The sequence below is a fragment of the Hyla sarda genome, chromosome 1 (genome assembly GCF_029499605.1).
Source record: "Hyla sarda isolate aHylSar1 chromosome 1, aHylSar1.hap1, whole genome shotgun sequence".
Taxonomy (NCBI): Eukaryota; Metazoa; Chordata; class Amphibia; order Anura; family Hylidae; genus Hyla; species Hyla sarda.
The window spans coordinates 193,969,951-193,990,962 of record NC_079189.1 but is presented as its reverse complement, the minus strand read 5'-3'; the positions used below and the strand labels follow the sequence as shown (position 1 = coordinate 193,990,962).

Below are 21,012 nucleotides of genomic sequence, written 5' to 3'. Positions count from 1 at the left end.
ACAAAGGCGAAGGTAGCGGTCCTGCTGCTGGGTTGTTGCCCTCGTACTGCCTCCTCAAAATCTCCTGATGTATTGACCTGTCTCCTGGTAGTGCCCCCATGCTCTGGACACTATGCTGACAGACACAGCCAACCTTCTTGCCACAGCTCGCAAGCTGGATGAGCTGCACTACCGGAGCCACTTGTGTGGGTTGTAGACTCCGTCTCATGCTACCACTAGAATGAAAGCACCGCCAGCATTAAAAAGTGACCAAAACATCAGCCAGGAAGCATAGGAACTGAGAAGTGGTCTGTGGTCACCACCTGCAGAACCACTCCTTTATTGGGGGTGTCTTGTTAATTGCCTATAATTTCCACCTGTTGTCAGGTGGAAATTACATAGATTTGTAAATTATTTCTATTTAAAAATCATAATCCTTCCAGTACTTGTCAGCTGCTGTATGCTCCAGAGGAAGTTCTTTTCTTTTTCAAATTTTTTTTCTGTCTGACCACAGTGCTCGCTGCTGACACTTCTGTCCATGTCAGGAACTGTCCAGTGCAGGAGAGGTTTGCTATGGGGATTTGCTCCTGCTCTGGACAGTTCCTGAAATGGACCGGTGTGTCAGCAGAGAACACTGTGATCCGAATTAAAATAACTTCACAATTTAGCATACAGCAGCTGATAAGTACTGGAAGGATTAAGATTGTTAAATAGAAGTAATTTACTTCTGTTTAGCTTTCTGGCACCAGTTGGTTTAAAAAAAAAAAAAATGTTTTTCACTGTACCCCTTCAAGCAGGCCAATATTTTTAATTGCAACAGCCAGACAGTCTGATTCTGCTTTCACTGTGGTATATATAGTAGAATTGAAACAATGGCACTCACCATCTCCGGATGAAATTCAGTCTTTATACATCAAACCTTGCGTGTACAAACAGAAAACTGCAGTGGGGAGCAGCAACAGATTGAATAGGGGAACACAGAGAGCACATGACAACTGTTTCCTACGTGATCACATACTTCATCAGGATTTGATAAATAAAGATGGTGAGTGCCAATGTTTCAATTCTACTATATATACCACAGTGATCTTGTTACTATAAAATAGAGCACCACATATATTGCTCCAGGATTATCGTGTACGATTCATGAATAGCGCACAGTAAATGTGAATACGCTTAAAGAAGCTGTAGTGCCAGACACTATGCTTTGTTATTTATGGACTGATTCTGCTTTCATATTGCAATCCTTATTGTAAGAATATACATATTAATGTTATTATTAGCTGTTAATATACATATTGATGTTATTAGGAGCTTTTGATCCTTCTAAATGTTCTCCTTTTTTCTTTAAGTTGACGGTCCTTATCTTGAAATCATAGAGCAGCCTAAACAGGTAATGAAATAATTATTATTGTACTCTTTTTTTATGCTCTGTGGGGGGACATTTATCATTATATCATGCTTGTCGAGTGGGCAGAGCTTTGCAACAGAGGGGTGTGGTGGAGATTTCAGGGAGAGTGCCCAGGCAGCCCCGATGATGAGGGATTTTTGTAGAGGCGCACACTTCTACATAAATCCTGCGAGCTTTTATGCTAGCATGGTATTCATTTAGACCAGCAGCAGATCTGCCGGTGTAGATGAATGTCCCCCTTTGTTTTTATGCTTTATAGCTTTATTTTTGGCTTGGTTATCTATTATTTATCATAATAATAATATTAATAGTAATTTGCAGTTAGCATAGCATTAGATTTTGCAACAATTACTTTTGGAGTTGTCTCGCTGACTGCTAAAAGCAATACGCACATGCCCATTGTTTGATCACTGTCATATCAAGGACCAGGCACTAATCCTTGAGTCCTGTTGTGTGTCAGCTTGCCACATCATTATCTTCCTTTCTGTCTATCCTGACCTGACCCCTGAAGTGTGTAACATTTCTTTTATTGTTTATTGTGTAACTTTTATTTATACTGCAGAGAGGTTTCCGCTTTCGTTACGTGTGTGAAGGACCTTCACATGGTGGTCTTCCTGGAGCTTCTAGTGAGAAAAACAAGAAATCCTATCCACAAATTAAGGTTAGATTTGTATAATTAGTCTAAAATTAATTATTTGAAAATGGGTTATCCATCCTTTGAAAATTTTTTATAAAGCATCCCAAATGTCATTACATGGATACTACTATTTCCTAAATGTGCTTTTCCATTCCTTTTCGGATAAGATTCTTGATGTTTACCATGCGTACTTGGGTAAACAGGTTTCTAGCATGCCTCTAGGTACTTTACTGTTGTTGATTCCTGGCTTCTTAAAAGGTTGTTAAAAAGAAATCACTGAGTCGGAAACAAGAAAAGGGGTCCTGATTTACAATGAAGGATGTCACAGGTCAAAATCAAAAAATAGCTTTACTGAGAAATCAGACCAATGAACAATTGGAATATGAAAAATATATCCAAGTAAATCTCTTCTGAACCTAAGCCCTAACTTTTATTGAAGCTATATAAAAATTGGCACGAAAACGGAATATACAAAAAACAAATGCTCAAACCACAGGTGAATTAATGTACTACTGTAGATACAATTATTAATGTAGTTGGGTGGTGTCAGGTGGGGTAGTAGTGCCCACTACTTGTCTCCATCCCTTTTTCTTCTAACCCTGCCTCTTGGGGACCCCACCTCATTAACGGGGTGGACCCAACCATGGTGACGGTCCCTCCTTAATCACTAGTGCAGGGACAAAATAACAAATAAAAGGCAAAGGGATTAACACCTCACAATACTGGTGTAATGACAATCTAATTCTGCACCAATTCTCTGTGGTAATTTAATAGTAAAACTATTAGATGTAGTTTAAAAAAATGGGACAATGCTATCATTGTTTGCTTTGGTAAGAGAGTTCTAAAGTCATTGAATTTTTTGCTTTAGTTTTGCTTATGTGCTACATATTTATCATACTAACACAGGGGGTTGATAAATTTGGATACACATAAGTAAAACACAAAAGTTGCAGTTAAGACTTTTGTGAGACTTTTTGCGACTTTTTAAATTTGCTCACGTAAAGGGAGTTTTGTAATCCAGGTCAGTCCTTGAGCAGACTTGCACCTTTTTTAAAGCAGGTTTTTTTTTGCCTACGTGCAACATTTGCACACCATAAATATGTGAACACTGCAAAGTGAAAACTGAAAATTGCTTAGGTAAGGCTGCTTCAACTTTTTGCTTATCTACAAAAGTCGCACAAAAAAAAATAGCAAAAAAAAGGCGCTAAAATAAGCACAACAAAAAAAAGGCACTAATTATCTTAATAAATGTCCCCCTTAGTCCTTGGTCTGTAAAAAAATGATCAGCAACTTCCCACACATTTCCCCCATTTGATGTTAGCAGGTTCACATAGCGGCAATATATTCTACAGACTGACTTGATTGCTAAAATACACAGATGTTGCTCTAAAACCCTAGGTGTAGTCCTTCCAAGGCTACACAGTAAGTAGGGATAAATAAGTCATAGATATAGAAAGAGTATACACATGCTCTGACCATGCCTGCTAGTCACAAATGACAGATATATTAGGTATAAAGTGCAAGTAAGCAAAAGACTCTCACATATGAATATTACTCTCTGCATCATGTAACGACTGCTGGAAGGGTAAATATCTGCGCCTGTATTTAATTATAGTACCGAGTCACATATAATGATCTATGTAGTAAGTTCCACAGGGCATATGCATTTAAATGGGCACTCTCGTTAAAACTAATTTTTGCTATTGCACTCCTTATGGTAAAAAAAAAAAAAAAGATTTCTAATATACTTTGGTTAAGAAAAATGAAGTTTTCTATGTTTTATTTGTGCTTAAAAACATTTTCCCCCATCTTATACACAGACTTAGGACCAAAGCCCAAACACAAGAAGTACAGCCTGGAATGCTGAGGGGTGTGTGTCCAACCCACAGCATATGACAGTTAAGTGTGAGAGGAGCTATGATTGGATGAGGCTGGACACACCCCCACAGCACTCCAGGCTGCACTTTCTGTGTTTGGACCTCGGTCCTAAGTCTGTCTATAAGATGGGGGAAAATGTGCTCTTGAGCTTTTTTCCATTTTCAAAGTTAAAGGGGTATGCCAGGAAAAAACTTTTTTATATATATCAACTGGCTCCAGAATGTAAAACAGATTTGTAAATTACTTCTATTAAAAAATCTTAATCCTTTCAGTACTTGAGCATCTGAAGTTAAGGTTGTTCTTTTCTGTCTAAGTGCTCTCTGATGACACCTGTCTTGAGAAACGCCCAGTTTAGAAGAGGTTTGCTATGGGGATTTGCTTCTAAACTGGGCGTTTCCCGAGACAGGTGTCATCAGAGAGGACTTAGACAGAAAAGAACAACCTTAAACTCAGAAGATCATAAGTACTGAAAGGATTAAGATTTTTTAATAGAAGTAATTTACAAATCTGTTTAACTTTCTGGAGCCAGTTGATATATAAAAAAAAAAGTTTTTTCCTGGAATACCCCTTTAAAGTTTATTGAATTTTAACAATGGAACAAATGAAAATGAATCAGATAAACAGTACATACATAACAGTCACTGCCACACAGCGTAACTTACAAGGTCAGGGGTGGGTTCGGCAATTCCTAGGTTCAGTAATATAGCAGACAGAGGGACTAGAAACGGTCAGAGACCACCTCCCGAACCGTGGTATGACCGGAGGGGCCTTCTGGTGAGCAGGAAGTGAGTGGGACCTGGAGGGGCCTTCCCGAATAATTTAGAGCTATTAACTGTATGGCAGCGAATGCAATCGCAGGAAGGTCAATATAGACAGATCAAGAGAGCTAGATAGGACTAGTAAGAAAGGGAGGAGAGAGAAGCAGAGGGGGGGTGATAGGGAGTGAAAGTTGAGGAATAAGAGGAGAAACAGGACTCATGGCTTACCACTAGGAACTTACCGGGCGGATCAGATAAGACCGGAGGCCCCTTCGACTACCAGAGGTGTCATGTCAAGGGGCAGGAGAAGGGGTGTTCAGTGCAGTCATGTCCATGAAGAGGGGGTCGAGGGCGGGGCTCCGCAGTTAGGGCAGGAAGGGGACAGTATGTGCGGAGATTTTGTGATTAGTTTGCAAGGTAAAGTTGGGCATAGTCTGTGGAGGATGTGAAAGCCATCCACGGGGACCAGGTCTGTGTGAACTTGTGTATCTGTTTTGGTGACTCCGCCAGTAATTCCTCCATTCTATGCAGTCGGGACAGTTCCTGGAGCCAGGACAAGATTGTGGGAACTGTGCGTGACTTCCACAATCGGGGTACCACCGTCCTGGCTGCCAAGAGCATAAAAGTGATCAAGCGTGCATAAGGCCTAGGTATCTCCGTGGGTAGTATGGAGAGCAACAGGGGTTCAGGTCTGCACGGGAGGGTCACCGAGGTGATGTGTGTGATGAGAGCAAGGACTCTGGACCAGAAGGTCGATAGAGTAGGGCAGGTCAACCACACGTGTAGCATAGTGCCCTTTGCAGCGAGACATCTCCAGCACAGAGCAGAAGTCCCCGGGAACATATGAGCGAGAAGAGCCGGGACCCGATACCACCATGACAGGATCTTAAAATAAGTTTCCTGAGCCTTGCAGGATATTGATGCAGAGTGGCTTTGGGCCAGGGCAGTCCTACAAGCAGGCTCCTCCACTGGGTGACTGATTTCCTTCTCCCAGCTATATTTGTAGGGGACGGCGGGCGAGTATGAAGGGGGGCGGGATTCTGGGGGTGCAATTTAGTACGGGTGGCCAGAAGCCACTAAACACCATACACTCACACCATACATATGCACACATCATACATACACCCGCCACTGCCCCCACCCACATCATACATTACATACACACATCACAGATACACCATACACATATACACTCACACCATACATATGCACACATCATACATTCACCCGCCACTGCCCCCCCCACATCATATATTACATACACACATCACACAGACATCATACACACATCACACATACACACACACATCATACATACACCGCTGCCCACCCCACATCATACATCACATACATACACACATCACACTTAGACAGACATCATACACACATTATCCATTACATACACATCACACATAGACATCATACACACATTATCCATTACATACACATCACACATAGACATCATACACACATTATCCATTACATACACATCACACATAGACATCATACACACATTATCCATTACATACACATCACACACAGACATCATACACACATTATACATTACATACACATCACACACAGACATCATACACACATTATACATTACATACACATCACACATAGAAATACATCATACACACATTATACATTACGTACACATCACACATAGACATCATACACACATTATACATTACATACACATCACACACAGACATCATACACACATCATACATTACATACACATCACACATAGACAGACATCATACACACATTATACATTACATACACATCACACATAGACAGACATCATACACACATTATACATTACATAGACATCATACACACATCATACATTACATACACATCACACACAGACAGACATCATAAACACATCATACATTACATACACATCACACATAGACATCATACACACATTATACATTACATACACATCACATATAGACATTATACATTACATACACATCACACACAGACATCATACACACATTATACATTACATACACATCACACATAGACATTATACATTACATACACATCACACACAGACATCATACACACAGTATACATTACATACACATCACACACAGACATCATACACAGTATCCATTACATACACATCACACACAGACATCATACACACATTATACATTACATACACATCACACATAGACAGACATCATACACACATCATACATTACATACACATCACATATAGACATCATACACACATCATACATCACATACACATCACACATAGACAGACATCATACACACATTATACATTACATACACATCACACATAGACAGACATCATACACACATCATACATTACATACACATCACACACAGACATCATACACACATTATACATTACATACACATCACACACAGACATTATACACACATTATACATTACATACACATCACACATAGACATCATACACACATTATACATTACATACACATCACACAGACATTATACACACATTATACATTACATACACACATCACAGACAGACATCATACACACATTATCCATTACATATACATCACACACAGACATTATACACACATTATACATTACATACACATCACACACAGACATCATACACACATCATACATTACATACACATCACACATAGACAGACATCATACACACATCATACATTACATACACATCACACACAGACATCATACACACATTATACATTACATACACATCACACACAGGCATCATACACACATTATACATTACATACACATCACACATAGACATCATACACACATTATACATTACATACACATCACACATAGACATCATACACACATTATCCATTACATACACATCACACAGACATTATACACACATTATACATTACATACACACATCACAGACAGACATCATACACACATTATCCATTACATACACATCACACACAGACATTATACACACATTATACATTACATACACACATCACACACAGACATCATACACACATCATACATTACATACACATCACACCACACACACAGACATTATACACACATTATACATTACATACACATCACACACAGACATCATACACACATTATACATTACATACACATAACACACAGACATTATACATTCATACACATCACACAGACATTATACACATTATACATTACATACACATCACACACAGACATTATACACACATCGCACATACACTCACACCATACATATACACCCACCCTTCCTGTCGCCTGCATTCTCTGCCTCCTCACCTGAGCCGCCATGAGTGGACATCAGAGCTGTAGTCCCGGCCGGTGTGAGGTTACATGGGTTATAAATCTCCCCTCACACCGGACGTCCTCTCCTCTCTCCCCTCCCCCGCTCTGTGTTTTCCCCGTGCAAACATGCAGCCTCCCCGTGGTGGATTAGGTCCTGTGAAGAATGAGCAGGGGTGGGGGGGGGGAGGAGGGATAAAGCTGTGTGCGGGGGAGGAGCTGTGTGCTGAGCTGTGGACATCCTTTCTCCCCCCCCGTCTTCTTGTGTTATGTAGCTGCGTCCTCCATCCTCCGGGAGGATTAGATAAGGGGGCGTGGCTCAATTATGTAAGGTGAACCATGCGACCTCGGACTCTGCAGTCAGCTGGGGGCCCCGCTGCCCCCTCCATACACTCTGAGCGCCGGTGTGAGGTGTAGACTTGCATCGGCTCCTGCGCCTCACACCGGCAGTAAAGAAAAATAAGGGGAAGTCGGCCTGTCCCTGCTAGCCCGATACAGGGCTAAATCTATAAACAATTCACCTGCCCGGCGCCCAAAACTACTTGTCCCGGGCGTCGGGCGATAGAATTTCCACATCCCTGAACTTACAGGCTTACCACATTTGTTCATTCCGGTTGTTAAGAAGGTCTCTCTGCAAAATATTCTGACAGCTGCTTGTCTTGTTATCCTTTTCAGAATGGATTAGTGAACTTAAAGATGTTGGCTGACATTTATCAAGTATAGTGTCCAGTACCCTTTTTCTCCCACCTCTTATTCGCTCTCACATTTGCACCGTGCGCCAAAATTATTAACCCCTTCATGACCTGGGGGTTTTCCGTTTTTGCACTTTCCTTTTTTCCTACTTACCTTTAAAAAATCATAACTCTTTGAAGAAAAAGTTTTTTTTTTTAAATGAAAAAGGGGGTTGATTCTTACTTTTATTAGGGAAGGGTTTAAATGATCTTTATTAACTTTTTTTTTTCACTTTTTTTTCTGCAATGTTATAGCCCCCATAGGTAACGATAACATGCAGTACATTGATCTCTCATACTGTTCAATGCTATGCCATAGCATAGCATTCATCAGTGTTTCTGCCGCTTGACTGCCGTGCCATGCGCTATTAGCCAGGGTCCTGGCCGTTGCTAGGTGCCGAGCCCGATCCGCTATGGACCCGTTATAGAAAAGGAAAGGAACCAGGACGTACCAGTACGTCCTGGGCTGGGAAGGGGTTAATATGGTGCAGCAACATTGTTACATATCACGCGTAACTACTTTGGCCGGAATATTAAACTTTAAACCACCTTATTCCCGGCGTGCGCAGCAATCCCCTCACATCATTTTCTCTTCATAAAATTAGTGTCCACTTGTTTTCCATCTACTTTCTTCAAAGTCTGTATATTAATTAAGCAGAACGAAAGTTAATGGCACAGTCTGGGGCACAGAGGGCAGAGCCGACTCCTTCATCTTCCGCTGCCAACCTTCACACTGCTAGTATGGAGGTGGATGCGTTCAATGAGGAGAATGTTGATGACAAAGTTGATGATGACATTAAATATACATCTCCAATGCAGACTCGAGGGCGTCAGTGTTTGCCAAAAAGTGTGCCTCCAAGTGTTGCAATACTACAACTCTCAGCTTTCCCAGACAGCCATAGGCATGCTGGGAGTTGTAGTTTTGTGACAGCAGGAGACAAACAGATGCACTTCTGTGCTTGCAGACACTGATCAATGCTGTGCCATAGGAGCCTATAGCACATCATTGATCAGTGTTATCAGCGCTCCATTACTACAGCCTGCTAAGGCTGCAGCATTATTGGAGCGTCGATCGGACGACCGGAGGCAGGTAGGGAACCTCCCCTATTCCTCTCAGATGATCGGGACCCGCCGGGATTTTGCCGATGGTGTCCCAATCAGCTCCATTAATCCACATGTAATATTAGCCGAAATAATATAGAAAATATTCTACGCCATTCTTTAAATATATGTTTTGTTGCATAGCACAGGCTTTATGTAAAGTAATGTTCTGCCTTTTGCTCTTTTTTTTTTTTTTTACTGTTAAAGAAAGGGGAAGTTTTTGTTTCTCTAAATAGAAGTAATGTATTTATATGATACTCTTTTGGTCTGTTACACATTGCAACAGCTCACATTTTATCATACTTGTGACTTAGGAATTTTTTAACTGTCAGTGACTAACTAGTTATTTTTTAACATTATTTAGAAGTACCAGAAGACTGTACATGACCTGTACATGAGCCTGTCCTGAAGCTCCTATTGATTTCAATGGGAGTTTCAGAGTGGATCTATGTGGAATGAGGTGACACGTGACTTCTTTTTTGAGTGCTTTACCTTCTATTGAAATCAAGGAGAGATGTTTTTTTTTTCTTTTTTTGAATGTTGAACCATGCTGTTTTTTCATTTAAAACCGCACAGTCAATGCCCGTGTGAACATGCACTTGAAGGGGTTGTTTAGCTAAAAATAACTAATCTCCTATACACAGGATAGGGAAAAGGTGTCTGATCGCAGGAGGGCCTGACAGCTGCGCCTCCCACAGCTGTATGGAGCAGAAGACGTACAGCACTCGGGTATCTCTGGTGCTTCCATAGACAGTGCATATAGGATAGATGGCATAGGCCATCCATCACTCCATGCAACTGGGTGAGCTGGGGCTCTGTTCTGGATTAGTTGGACTAGGAAAGGAGACAGTAGGTGAGTTTAGACTGTGTTCATATAATTGTTTAGAGGCAGCAGTTGTGTAGAGCCAGCAGGGTGTTCCATTAGGCACTGGATAGCAGTGGGGTTGTCAGGGGGGTGCGGGGAGGCGGACAGCACCAGGTGACACCCTCTGGTGGGGTGACACCCTGCTGTGTGTCCGACTGTCGGTGTCACTCGCTGTTTCTGTGAGCTCGATCTGCAGTGCAGATGGAGCTTACAGAAACAGTGTGAAATAATACTGTTATACCCACTGCCCTGCTGGACTTCAAAGGGGTTAACTCACGCCTGGAGTCCATCTGTCACTGTCACAGGTACGTGACGTGATGTCGAGGTGGGCGTGGGTGGAATGTGTCAGACGGTGGAGCTGCGCTGATGTCTATTACTGTCAGCTGTCAGGACTGGTCACAGGCATACCAGTTTAGTGAATTGTGCCTGAGGAACAAACAGAATGCTCAGGAACAGCATCGGTGAGTGGTGCACCCTGCTGGGAGACCTATGGGGGGGGGGGGAGGAGGAGAGGGGAGGAGGGGGTGGTGGTGTGGTGTTATTATTGTTGTTTGAGAGACTGCAATAATGACATGAGGCAGACAAGGGGCACAGTAATATTGGGGGGGGGGGGGTTGTTGAAGAGATGATGACATGATGCACAGTAATGGGGGGGTGATGATGCAGATATGTGGCACAGTAATGTGGGAGTTGGGGTGGGGGGTGATGAGGCTGATATGAATCATATTAAGCTCATCCCCCCCTACCCCTCACATCACTGTGCCGCATGTCTGCATCATCACCCCCCCCCCATTACTGTGCATCATGTCTTCATCACCCCCCAACCCCCATTACTGTGCCTCATGTCTGCATCAACACTCCCCCCCCCCTCCCCCAACCCTCCCATTACTGTTCCTACCTCATGTCTGCATCATGTTGGTTTTTATGGGCTACAGTATGTGGTAGTATTATATTCATAGGGTACAGTATGTGGCATTATATTTAGAGGGTACAGTGTGTGGTAGTATTATATCCATGGGGTACAGTGTGTGGTATTATATTCAGAGGGTACAATGTGTGGTACCCTTTTCCAACCGCACCAGGTGACACTTCACTAAGCGAATAGTGGATGCATGGAAAGCCTTCCTGCAGAAATCACTCTGTGAATCAAGGTATGTAGGTCCTGATTGGTCCTAAACACACCTATGGGGTATATTTATATTAGCAGCTCCACTTCCTCCACCATGGCTGCGGGACATTTGAGTATTGCACACTATGCTGGCCATCATCTTTATGCCCACTAGCATGGGATTACTGATGCCCCCTATCATCCCCTGATGACTAGGGCATGAAACGGGTCGGGACGCCTTCTTTAGCTCTCTTTTTGGGTTCAGATAAGTACCAGTTACATTATATGATTTAATGGGCCTTCAGACTAGATACCTGTACATATCAGTGATTACTTGCATCACATGTGGTGTGTTTTGGTTAATGCAGATACCTCATGATGCTTATTGGCTGTTGTTATAGAACATTTGTCCAGACAACTTCTACTAGGTTGTCTAAATGTATGATGATGCATTCTTTTGATCATTGTTGAGATTTCATGGTGTTTAATAGATCTTAGTTCATGCCCATATCTGGAATATTATCCTCAGTGTCTCACCCTGCTAACGCATGTCACTATTTGGAGTATTAACCTTTGATGTATCAACATAGACATCAATTACGAGTATCTGCTTTTTTTTCACTTTTTTTTATCTGTGCAATACAGTCTATATATGTACATCTTTTTTTGCATCTTTACTGTTTATCTATACAGTACTGTCTATCCCCATGTGATATACAATAGTAAGGTCTCTGGTTGGGCATATAGACTATATAGTTTAGACCTTTACTACACATGACCCACTATACTGTACTGTCATTAGAGTTCGGTTGGGGGTGGTTGTTAGGCAACAGACCTCCTTTTTTTCTCCTATCCCCATAGATCTAGGCAGTTCATCTTTAGTGAGATAGAGAGTCTCCTAACTGTCTTTAAAGGGGTACTCCGGTGGAAAACTTTCTTTTTTTTTTTTTTTTAATCAACTGGTGCTAGAAAGTTAAACAGATTTGTAAATTACTTCAATTAAAAAATCTTAATCCTTCCAGTACTTATTAGCTGCTGAATACTACAGAGGAAATTCTTTTCTTTTTGGAACACAGAGCTGTCTGCTGACATCACGAACACAGTGCTCTCTGCTGACATCTCTGTCCATTTTAAGAACTGTCCAGAGTAGGAGAAAGTCCCCATAGCAAACATATTCTGTTCTGGACAGTTCCTAAAATGGACAAAGATGTCAGCAAAGAGCACTGTGCTTGTGATGTCAGCAGACAGCACTGTGTTCCAAAAAGAAAAGAATTTCCTCTGTAGTATTCAGCAGCTAATAAGTACTGGAAGGATTAAGATTTTTTAATAGAAGTAATTTACAAATCTGTTTAACTTTCTAGCACCAGTTGATAAAAAAATAAAAATAAATAAGTTTTACAGCAGAGTACCCCTTTAACTAGGGAACATAGGAATATTAGGGATATCCAGTTGGGGGGGGCATCCTTTTCAGTAGAGTAGAGTAGGTGCTACTAGTGTAAGGGATATCAGATAGGGGCTGTCTCATCCAGGCCCTCCCCCATTTTCCTAGGCCCTCTCCTTTATCCTTCTATCTCCCCTCTTCCTTTCCTTTAGCACTGTGGCCTGTAGAGCATATCAGTGGAGCATATCTTTTGGATATATTGTTACACAGTGGGATTCCACCTTCTATCAGTATGGGGCTTAAGGTGTAAGCTATATTTGGATTATAATTTTGGTTGTGAGATTTTTTAGTTTGGCCAATTCTTTGCTTTAGGGATTTTAGTGGATCAATAAAAGTTATATTTTAGTGGTTTTTCTGTGAATTGTTTTAGTGGCAACCCTAAGAGTAAATACCAGTCTGTTAGCAATGGTTGATCAGTAGATAGACAGAATTACTTACTGTACCCTAGAAGCAGACAATAATCACAGTCAGACAGGCTGAGGTCAAAGCAGGCAGAGTTTTTGCTCAGCCATGGACCGTCAGTAGGTCAGGATGGGCTGTAGATGGAAGGACCTAGTCAGAAAACTTTCTGTGTCAATGACTAACATAATGACAACAGTATGTAGAGTACTATGATTACATTTACATTATTGCTCAGGCAGAATTCGAATGCAAGTGATCCTTAAAAAGCCTATGACTACTGGGCACCGGTTGGAGGAAAGACATTATGAAATGCCCTAACTCTTTGATAAACCAATAACTAGCAGAGAGCAAAGGGCAACAGGCAGTGGTAGTGAGCGGGACACCAGCCAAGGAGCAGAAAAAGACTAACAGAGGACCTTAGTACTAGAGGGATGGCTGAGGAGTGGGAGCTGCTGGATCATGACAATTTACATCTGTTGACATTTCTATAAATGTTCTTAGCAAAATGAGATTATTGAACCTTTGTGTTCTTAGTATTCTTCCTGCTGGTCTGATGGATGCCATTTAAAGACAATTTGGGTGGGCGTGTATGCCACAGAGTTTGACTGGTGTTTAATACTAAGCCACCATATACCTGTGTATATAGATGCTACGTGCTTCTTCATTGTTGTTAAAATTGCCGCTGCCATATGCATCTGCTGTTTTGGACATAAGCCATATTTCAGGTACATTTGCATATAGAGTTTGAGCCATGTCGAGTTTGTAAAAAGTACTAGTCACATTGCTCTGTAGGCAGCGTTGTGTGATTTCGAAGGGAGTCATTTTTGCTTTGTTGTTTTGAGTTGTAACCAGCCTTGTTCTGAGGTATCCATTGTCCTTTTTCCACTAAAAATGAAGAGAATTCTGTCAGGAAAAATGGAAGAATTGGCTGTATTCCACTAACGGTGTAGAGTCAGTCATTTGTAATGGCATATAGAAAAAAAAATCATAATATAACTAATATAATCTCTTTCCCACCAGAACGTACTTCGGACTGGAGCAGTCATGTTTTAGCAGTCTGGTTTATTGCACGTTGATTTGGGAAATTCCATAGACCGGTTAGTGTACTTTCCATTACAAGGAAATACAAATGCATTGGCTGCCATCCAGATGCCGAGATTGATTCAGAGGCTGCTGTATGCACATGTGAATATGAAGAGATTTTTTTATTACTATGATGGCTTTATTTATATGCACAGATGTCTTATTTTTTCAGTGAATGACATGTTTATTCTCTACTTGTAAATCATTCACTGCTGTAGATGTTATTGTTTGTTTCATCCATCCCTTGATGTGTCACTCATAGTATTCTTTGGTGATTTTTAAGGCTGTACAGTTTACTTTAAAAGAGTTACAGTAAGAAAATCCCCTAAACATACAACCGTTCCACAGTAACACCGTCCCTCCTCTCTCACTATATACCATAGAACTGACATTTAGCAGTACTAAAGTCATAATACTGTCTTAGTTTTAGTGTTTATTTATTAGACATGCACATTTTTATATTTTCATTCCATTCCATGGAGAATGAATTGCAGCACAGTATTTTTTTTATTATGGGGATAAAGGGTATTTTTATTAACTTCAAGTTTTAAACATAAACCTTATTGTTTTTAAACAATAATATATATTTTTTCTTTTTCCAATTTTTTTTCTTTTGCCAAAAGAAATCAGTAGGATTCTCAATGAGTGTGTGAGGGTACGCCAGGTGTGCCATGGAAGTCTGGTGAGGAAGATGGCGATGGGATGCACTAAGATTCCCGTGTTGTTTCACAGAATTTGCAGAGTTAACACAAATGTCCTAATTCATTTAAGAACATCAGAAACTGAATGATCTGTGACCAGATCAACCCTAAGAATGACACATTAGATTATATTTTTGGATGCAAACAATGCTTTCTTAATCTGCTAAGCTTACATTTTTAGTGTGACTATCAATTCTCTAGACACCAGGAAGCGATCAGGTCGTTTATATTAGGTCACCAAAATCCTTCCACATTGATGAATTTTCAGGTGCAGCCACAATGTATCATCATGGCTGTAAAAATTTAGGTCAATGGTCTCCAAACCATGGTGCCCCAGCCTCCGCGAAACCACAACTCCCCAACGGCTGTCCGGGCATGCTGGGAGCTGCAGCCCTGCAACAGCCAAAGGTCCACAGCTCGGAGACGACCACTGCCTTAGGTGTAGGAAACCTTGGGTGATATCAGCAAATCATACAAGCTGTAGAGCTTCTTCCTTTAGAATTTGGTGCACATAGATCTGGAATCCTACGAAACAAATAAACTAATGTATATTCAGATATACGACTTCACATTAATGTTGTTACTTAAATGGGCACTGTCAGATACAAAAACTTTTGATATGTTGTAAAGCATGTATAACCAATAGGTTTTGCAATTGCTTTCATTAGAAAATTTTCAGTATTTCATACTAAAAAGCCAGTCAAACAACTGCCCCCCCTGCCTGCTTGGACACATACTAGTCCTGCTGTGTCCATGCATTATGGACACAGTTCCTGACACTGTCAGCTTGTGTCCCGCTACTGTCAGTGAGGACAAGCTGGGAGTTGTAGTTTTGCTAATGCTAGGGGAGATGGGAGCAGACAGCATACTGAGGGAGGGAGGTCACGCCCCCTCCCTTTGAGAGGAATTTAAACTAGTGAGCTAAATTAAAAGTGTAATAAAAAAAATTAATAAAGGTGCTAGACACATAAAAATTAGATGTACATGGTCAGGATTAGGTACTGAGTGATGTATTAAAAAAAATTTGGGGGATCTGACGGGTACGCTTTAAGATGTCTTGGTTGGTCCCATGTTAACAAGGTTGGTGTTGCTTATAAAGTTACTGTCTAAATTGGAAATAGCACAGCAGTAATTGGGACGTTATAACCCATCGAAGCCCTTGAAGCGGCCTTACCCTGCATTACCAATCAGCAGTACAAATGTTTTCATAGCAGTTTCACCAATTATCCTTTACACAAAGGCACCATGATCACCAATTGGGGATTTCAATGTCTTTAATGAATGGTAGATCATGCTGATGATACATTGATGGTAGATCATGCTGATGATACATTGATGGTAGATCATGATGATGATGATACATTGATGGTAGATCATGTGGATGATACATTGATGATAGATCACGCAAATGTTACATTGATGGTAACTCATGCTGATAATACATTGATGGTAGATCATGCTGATGATACAATGATGGTAGATCATGCGGATGATACAATGATGGTAGATTATGCGGATGATACAGTGATGGTAGATCATGCGGATGATACATTGATGGTTGATCACGCGGATTATACATTGATGGTAGATCATGTGGATGATATATTGATGGTAGATCATGTGGATGATACATTATACATTGATGGTAGATCATGTGGATGATATATTGATGGTAGATCATGTGGATGATACATTGATGGTAGATCATGTGGATAATACAATGATGGTAGATCATGCGGATGATACATTGATGGTAGATTACACGAATGATACATTGATGGTAGGTCACGGCGATGATACATTGATGGTAGATCACGCGGATGATACATTGATGGTAGATCATGCTGATACATTGATGGTAGATCATGCAGATGAAATATTGATGGTAGATCATGCTGATCATACATTGATGGTAGATCATGTGGATAATACATTGATGGTAGATCAGGCTGATGATACATTGATGGTAGATCACGCGAATGATACAATGATGGTAGATCATGCGGATGATACATTGATGGTAGATCACGAGAATGATACACTGATGGTAGATCATGTGGATGATATACTGATGGTAGATCATGTAAATGATACATTGATGGTAGATCATGTGGATGATACATTGATGGTAGATCATGTGGATGATACATTTATGGTAGATCATGTGGATGATACATTGATGGTAGATCATGCTGATGATATATTGATGGTAGATCATGCAGATGATACATTGATGGTTGATCACGCGGATTATACATTGATGGTAGATCATGTGGATGATATATTGATGGTAGATCATGTGGATGATACATTATACATTGATGGTAGATCATGTGGATGATATATTGATGGTAGATCATGTGGATGATACATTGATGGTAGATCATGCTGATGACACATTGATGGTAGATCATGCTGATGATACATTGATGGTAGATCACGCAAATGATACATGGATGGTAGATCATGTGGATAATACATTGATGGTAGATCATGTGGATGATACATTGATGGTAGATCAGGCTGATGATGCATTGATGGTAGATCACGTGAATGATACAATGATGGTAGATCATGCGGATGATACATTGATGGTAGATCATGCGAATGATACATTGATGGTAGATCACGGGGATGATACATTGATGGTAGATCACACGGATGATACATTGATGGTAGATCATGCTGATACATTGATGGTAGATCATGCAGATGAAATATTGATGGTAGATCATGCTGATCATACATAGATGGTAGATCACGAGAATGATACATTGATGGTAGATCATGTGGATGATATACTGATGGTAGATCATGTAAATGATACATTGATGGTAGATCATGTGGATGATACATTGATGGTAGATCATGTGGATGATACTTTGATGGTAGATCATGTGGATGATACATTGATGGTAGATCATGCTGATGATATATTGATGGTAGATCATGCTGATGATATATTGATGGTAGATCATGCTGATGATACATAGATGGTAGATCATTCTGATAATACATATATGGTAGATCACGCGCATGATACATTGATGGTAGATCACAGGGATGATATATTGATGGTAGATAATGTGGATGATACATTGATGGTGGATCATGCTGATGATACTTAGATGGTAGATCATGATAATGATACATAGATGGTAGATCATTCTGATAGTACATATATGGCAGAATACACGAATGATACATTGATGGTAGATCACGGGATGATACATTGATGGTAGATCACGCTAATGATACATTGATGGTCGATCATGCGGATGATACATTGATGGTAGATCATGCGGATGATACATTGATGGTAGATCATGCGGATGATACATTGATGGTAGATTATGCTAATAATACATTTATGATATATTACGATGATACTTTGATTGTAGATAATGTGGCTGAATCATTGATGGTAGAACATGTAAATTATACATTTATGGTAGATCATGTGGATGATACATTGATGGTAGATTATGCTAATGATACATTTATGATATATTACGATGATACTTTGATTGTAGATAATGTGGATGAATCATTGATGGTAGAACATGTAAATTATACATTTATGGTAGATCATGTGGATGATACATTGATGGTAGATCATGCGGATGATACATTGATGGTAGATCATGTGGATGATACATTGATGGTAGATCATGTGGATGATACATTGATGGTAGATTATGCTAATAATAAATTTATGATATATTACCGTGATACTTTGATTGTAGATAATGTGGATGATACATTGATGGTAGAACATGTAAATTATACATTTATGGTAGATCATGTGGATGATACATTGATGGTAGATCATGATGATGATACATTGATGGTAGGTCATGCTGATGATACTTTGATGGTAGATCATGCGGATGATACATTGATGGTAGATCATGTGGATGATACATTATACATTGATGGTAGATCATGTGGATGATATATTGATGGTAGATCATGTGGATGATACATTGATGGTAGATCATGCTGATGACACATTGATGGTAGATCATGCTGATGATACATTGATGGTAGATCACGCAAATGATACATGGATGGTAGATCATGTGGATAATACATTGATGGTAGATCATGATGATGATACATTGATGGTAGGTCATGCTGATGATACTTTGATGGTAGATCATGCGGATGATACATTGATGGTAGATCATGTTGATGATATATTGATGGTAGATCATTCTGATAATACATTGATTGTCGATCATGTCGATGATGCACTGATGGTAGATCATTCGGAGGATACATTGATGATATGTGGTGCAGACAATACATTGATGGTAAATAACAGGAATGATACATTGATGGTAGATCACGCGGATAATTCATTGATGGTAGATCATGTGGATGATATATTGATGATAGAACATGTAAATGATACATTTATGGTAGATCATGTTGATGATACATTTATGGTAGGTCGTGTGGATGATACATTGATGGTAGATCATGTGGATGATATATTGATGTTAGATCATGTGGATGATACATTGATGGTAGATTACACGGATGATACATTGATGGTAGATCATGTGGATGATATGTTGATGGTAGAACATGCAGATAATACTTTGATTGTCGATCATGTGGATGATATGTTGATTGTCGATCATGTTGATGATGCACTGATGCTAGATCATTCGGATTATGCATTGATGGTAGATCATGTGGATGATACATTGATGGTAGATCATGCGGATAATACATTGATGGTAGATCATGCGGATGATGCATTGATGGTAGATCACACGGATGATACATTGATGGTAGATCATGCTGATAAATTGATGGTAGATCATGCTGATGATACATAGATGGTAGATCAATCTAAAGATACATTGATGGTAGATCACGCGGATTATACATTGATGGTAGATCATGTGGATAATATATTGATGGTAGATCATGTAAATTATACATTTATGGTAGATCATGTGAATGATACATTGATAGTAGGTCATGCTGATGATACATTAATGGTAGATCATGTAGATCATGTGGATGATACATTGATAGTAGATCATGTAAATGATACATTGATTGCAGATCACGCAAATTATACATTCATGGTAGATCATGTGGATGATACGTTGATGGTAGATAATGTGGATGATATATTAATGGTAGATCACGTGGATGATACGTTGATGGTAGATCATGTGGATGATAAATTAATGGTAGATCATGTGGATAATACATTGATGGTACATCATGCTGATGATACATTGATGGTAGATCACGCGAATGATACAGTGATGGTAGATCATGTGGATGATATTTTGATGGTACATCATGCTGATGATACATTGATGGTAGATCACGCGAATGATACAGTGATGGTAGATCATGCTGATAATACATTTATGGTAGATCATGTGGATGATACATTGATGGTAGATCATATGAATGATACATAGATGGTAGATCACGCAAATTATATCTTGATGGTAGATCATGTTGATGATACATTGGTGGTAGATTATGTGGATGATACATTGGTGGTAGATTATGTGGATGATACATTGATGGTAGATTATGTAAAGGATACATTTATGGTAGATCATGTGGATGATACATTGATTGTAG

General features: G+C 40.0%; 1 protein-coding gene across 2 annotated transcripts in view; it reads left to right on the top strand.

Annotated features, from left to right (window-relative positions):
- NFKB1 (nuclear factor kappa B subunit 1) overlaps window positions 1–21,012 on the top strand; it is a 128,554-nt gene that overhangs the window by 62,628 nt on the left and 44,914 nt on the right. For both annotated transcript variants that reach the window (XM_056566460.1, XM_056566452.1), the window contains 2 exons: window positions 1,332–1,372; window positions 1,953–2,051. In XM_056566460.1, the coding sequence (XP_056422435.1) occupies window positions 1,332–1,372; window positions 1,953–2,051 (140 nt within the window). The remainder of the gene's footprint in view (window positions 1–1,331; window positions 1,373–1,952; window positions 2,052–21,012) is intronic.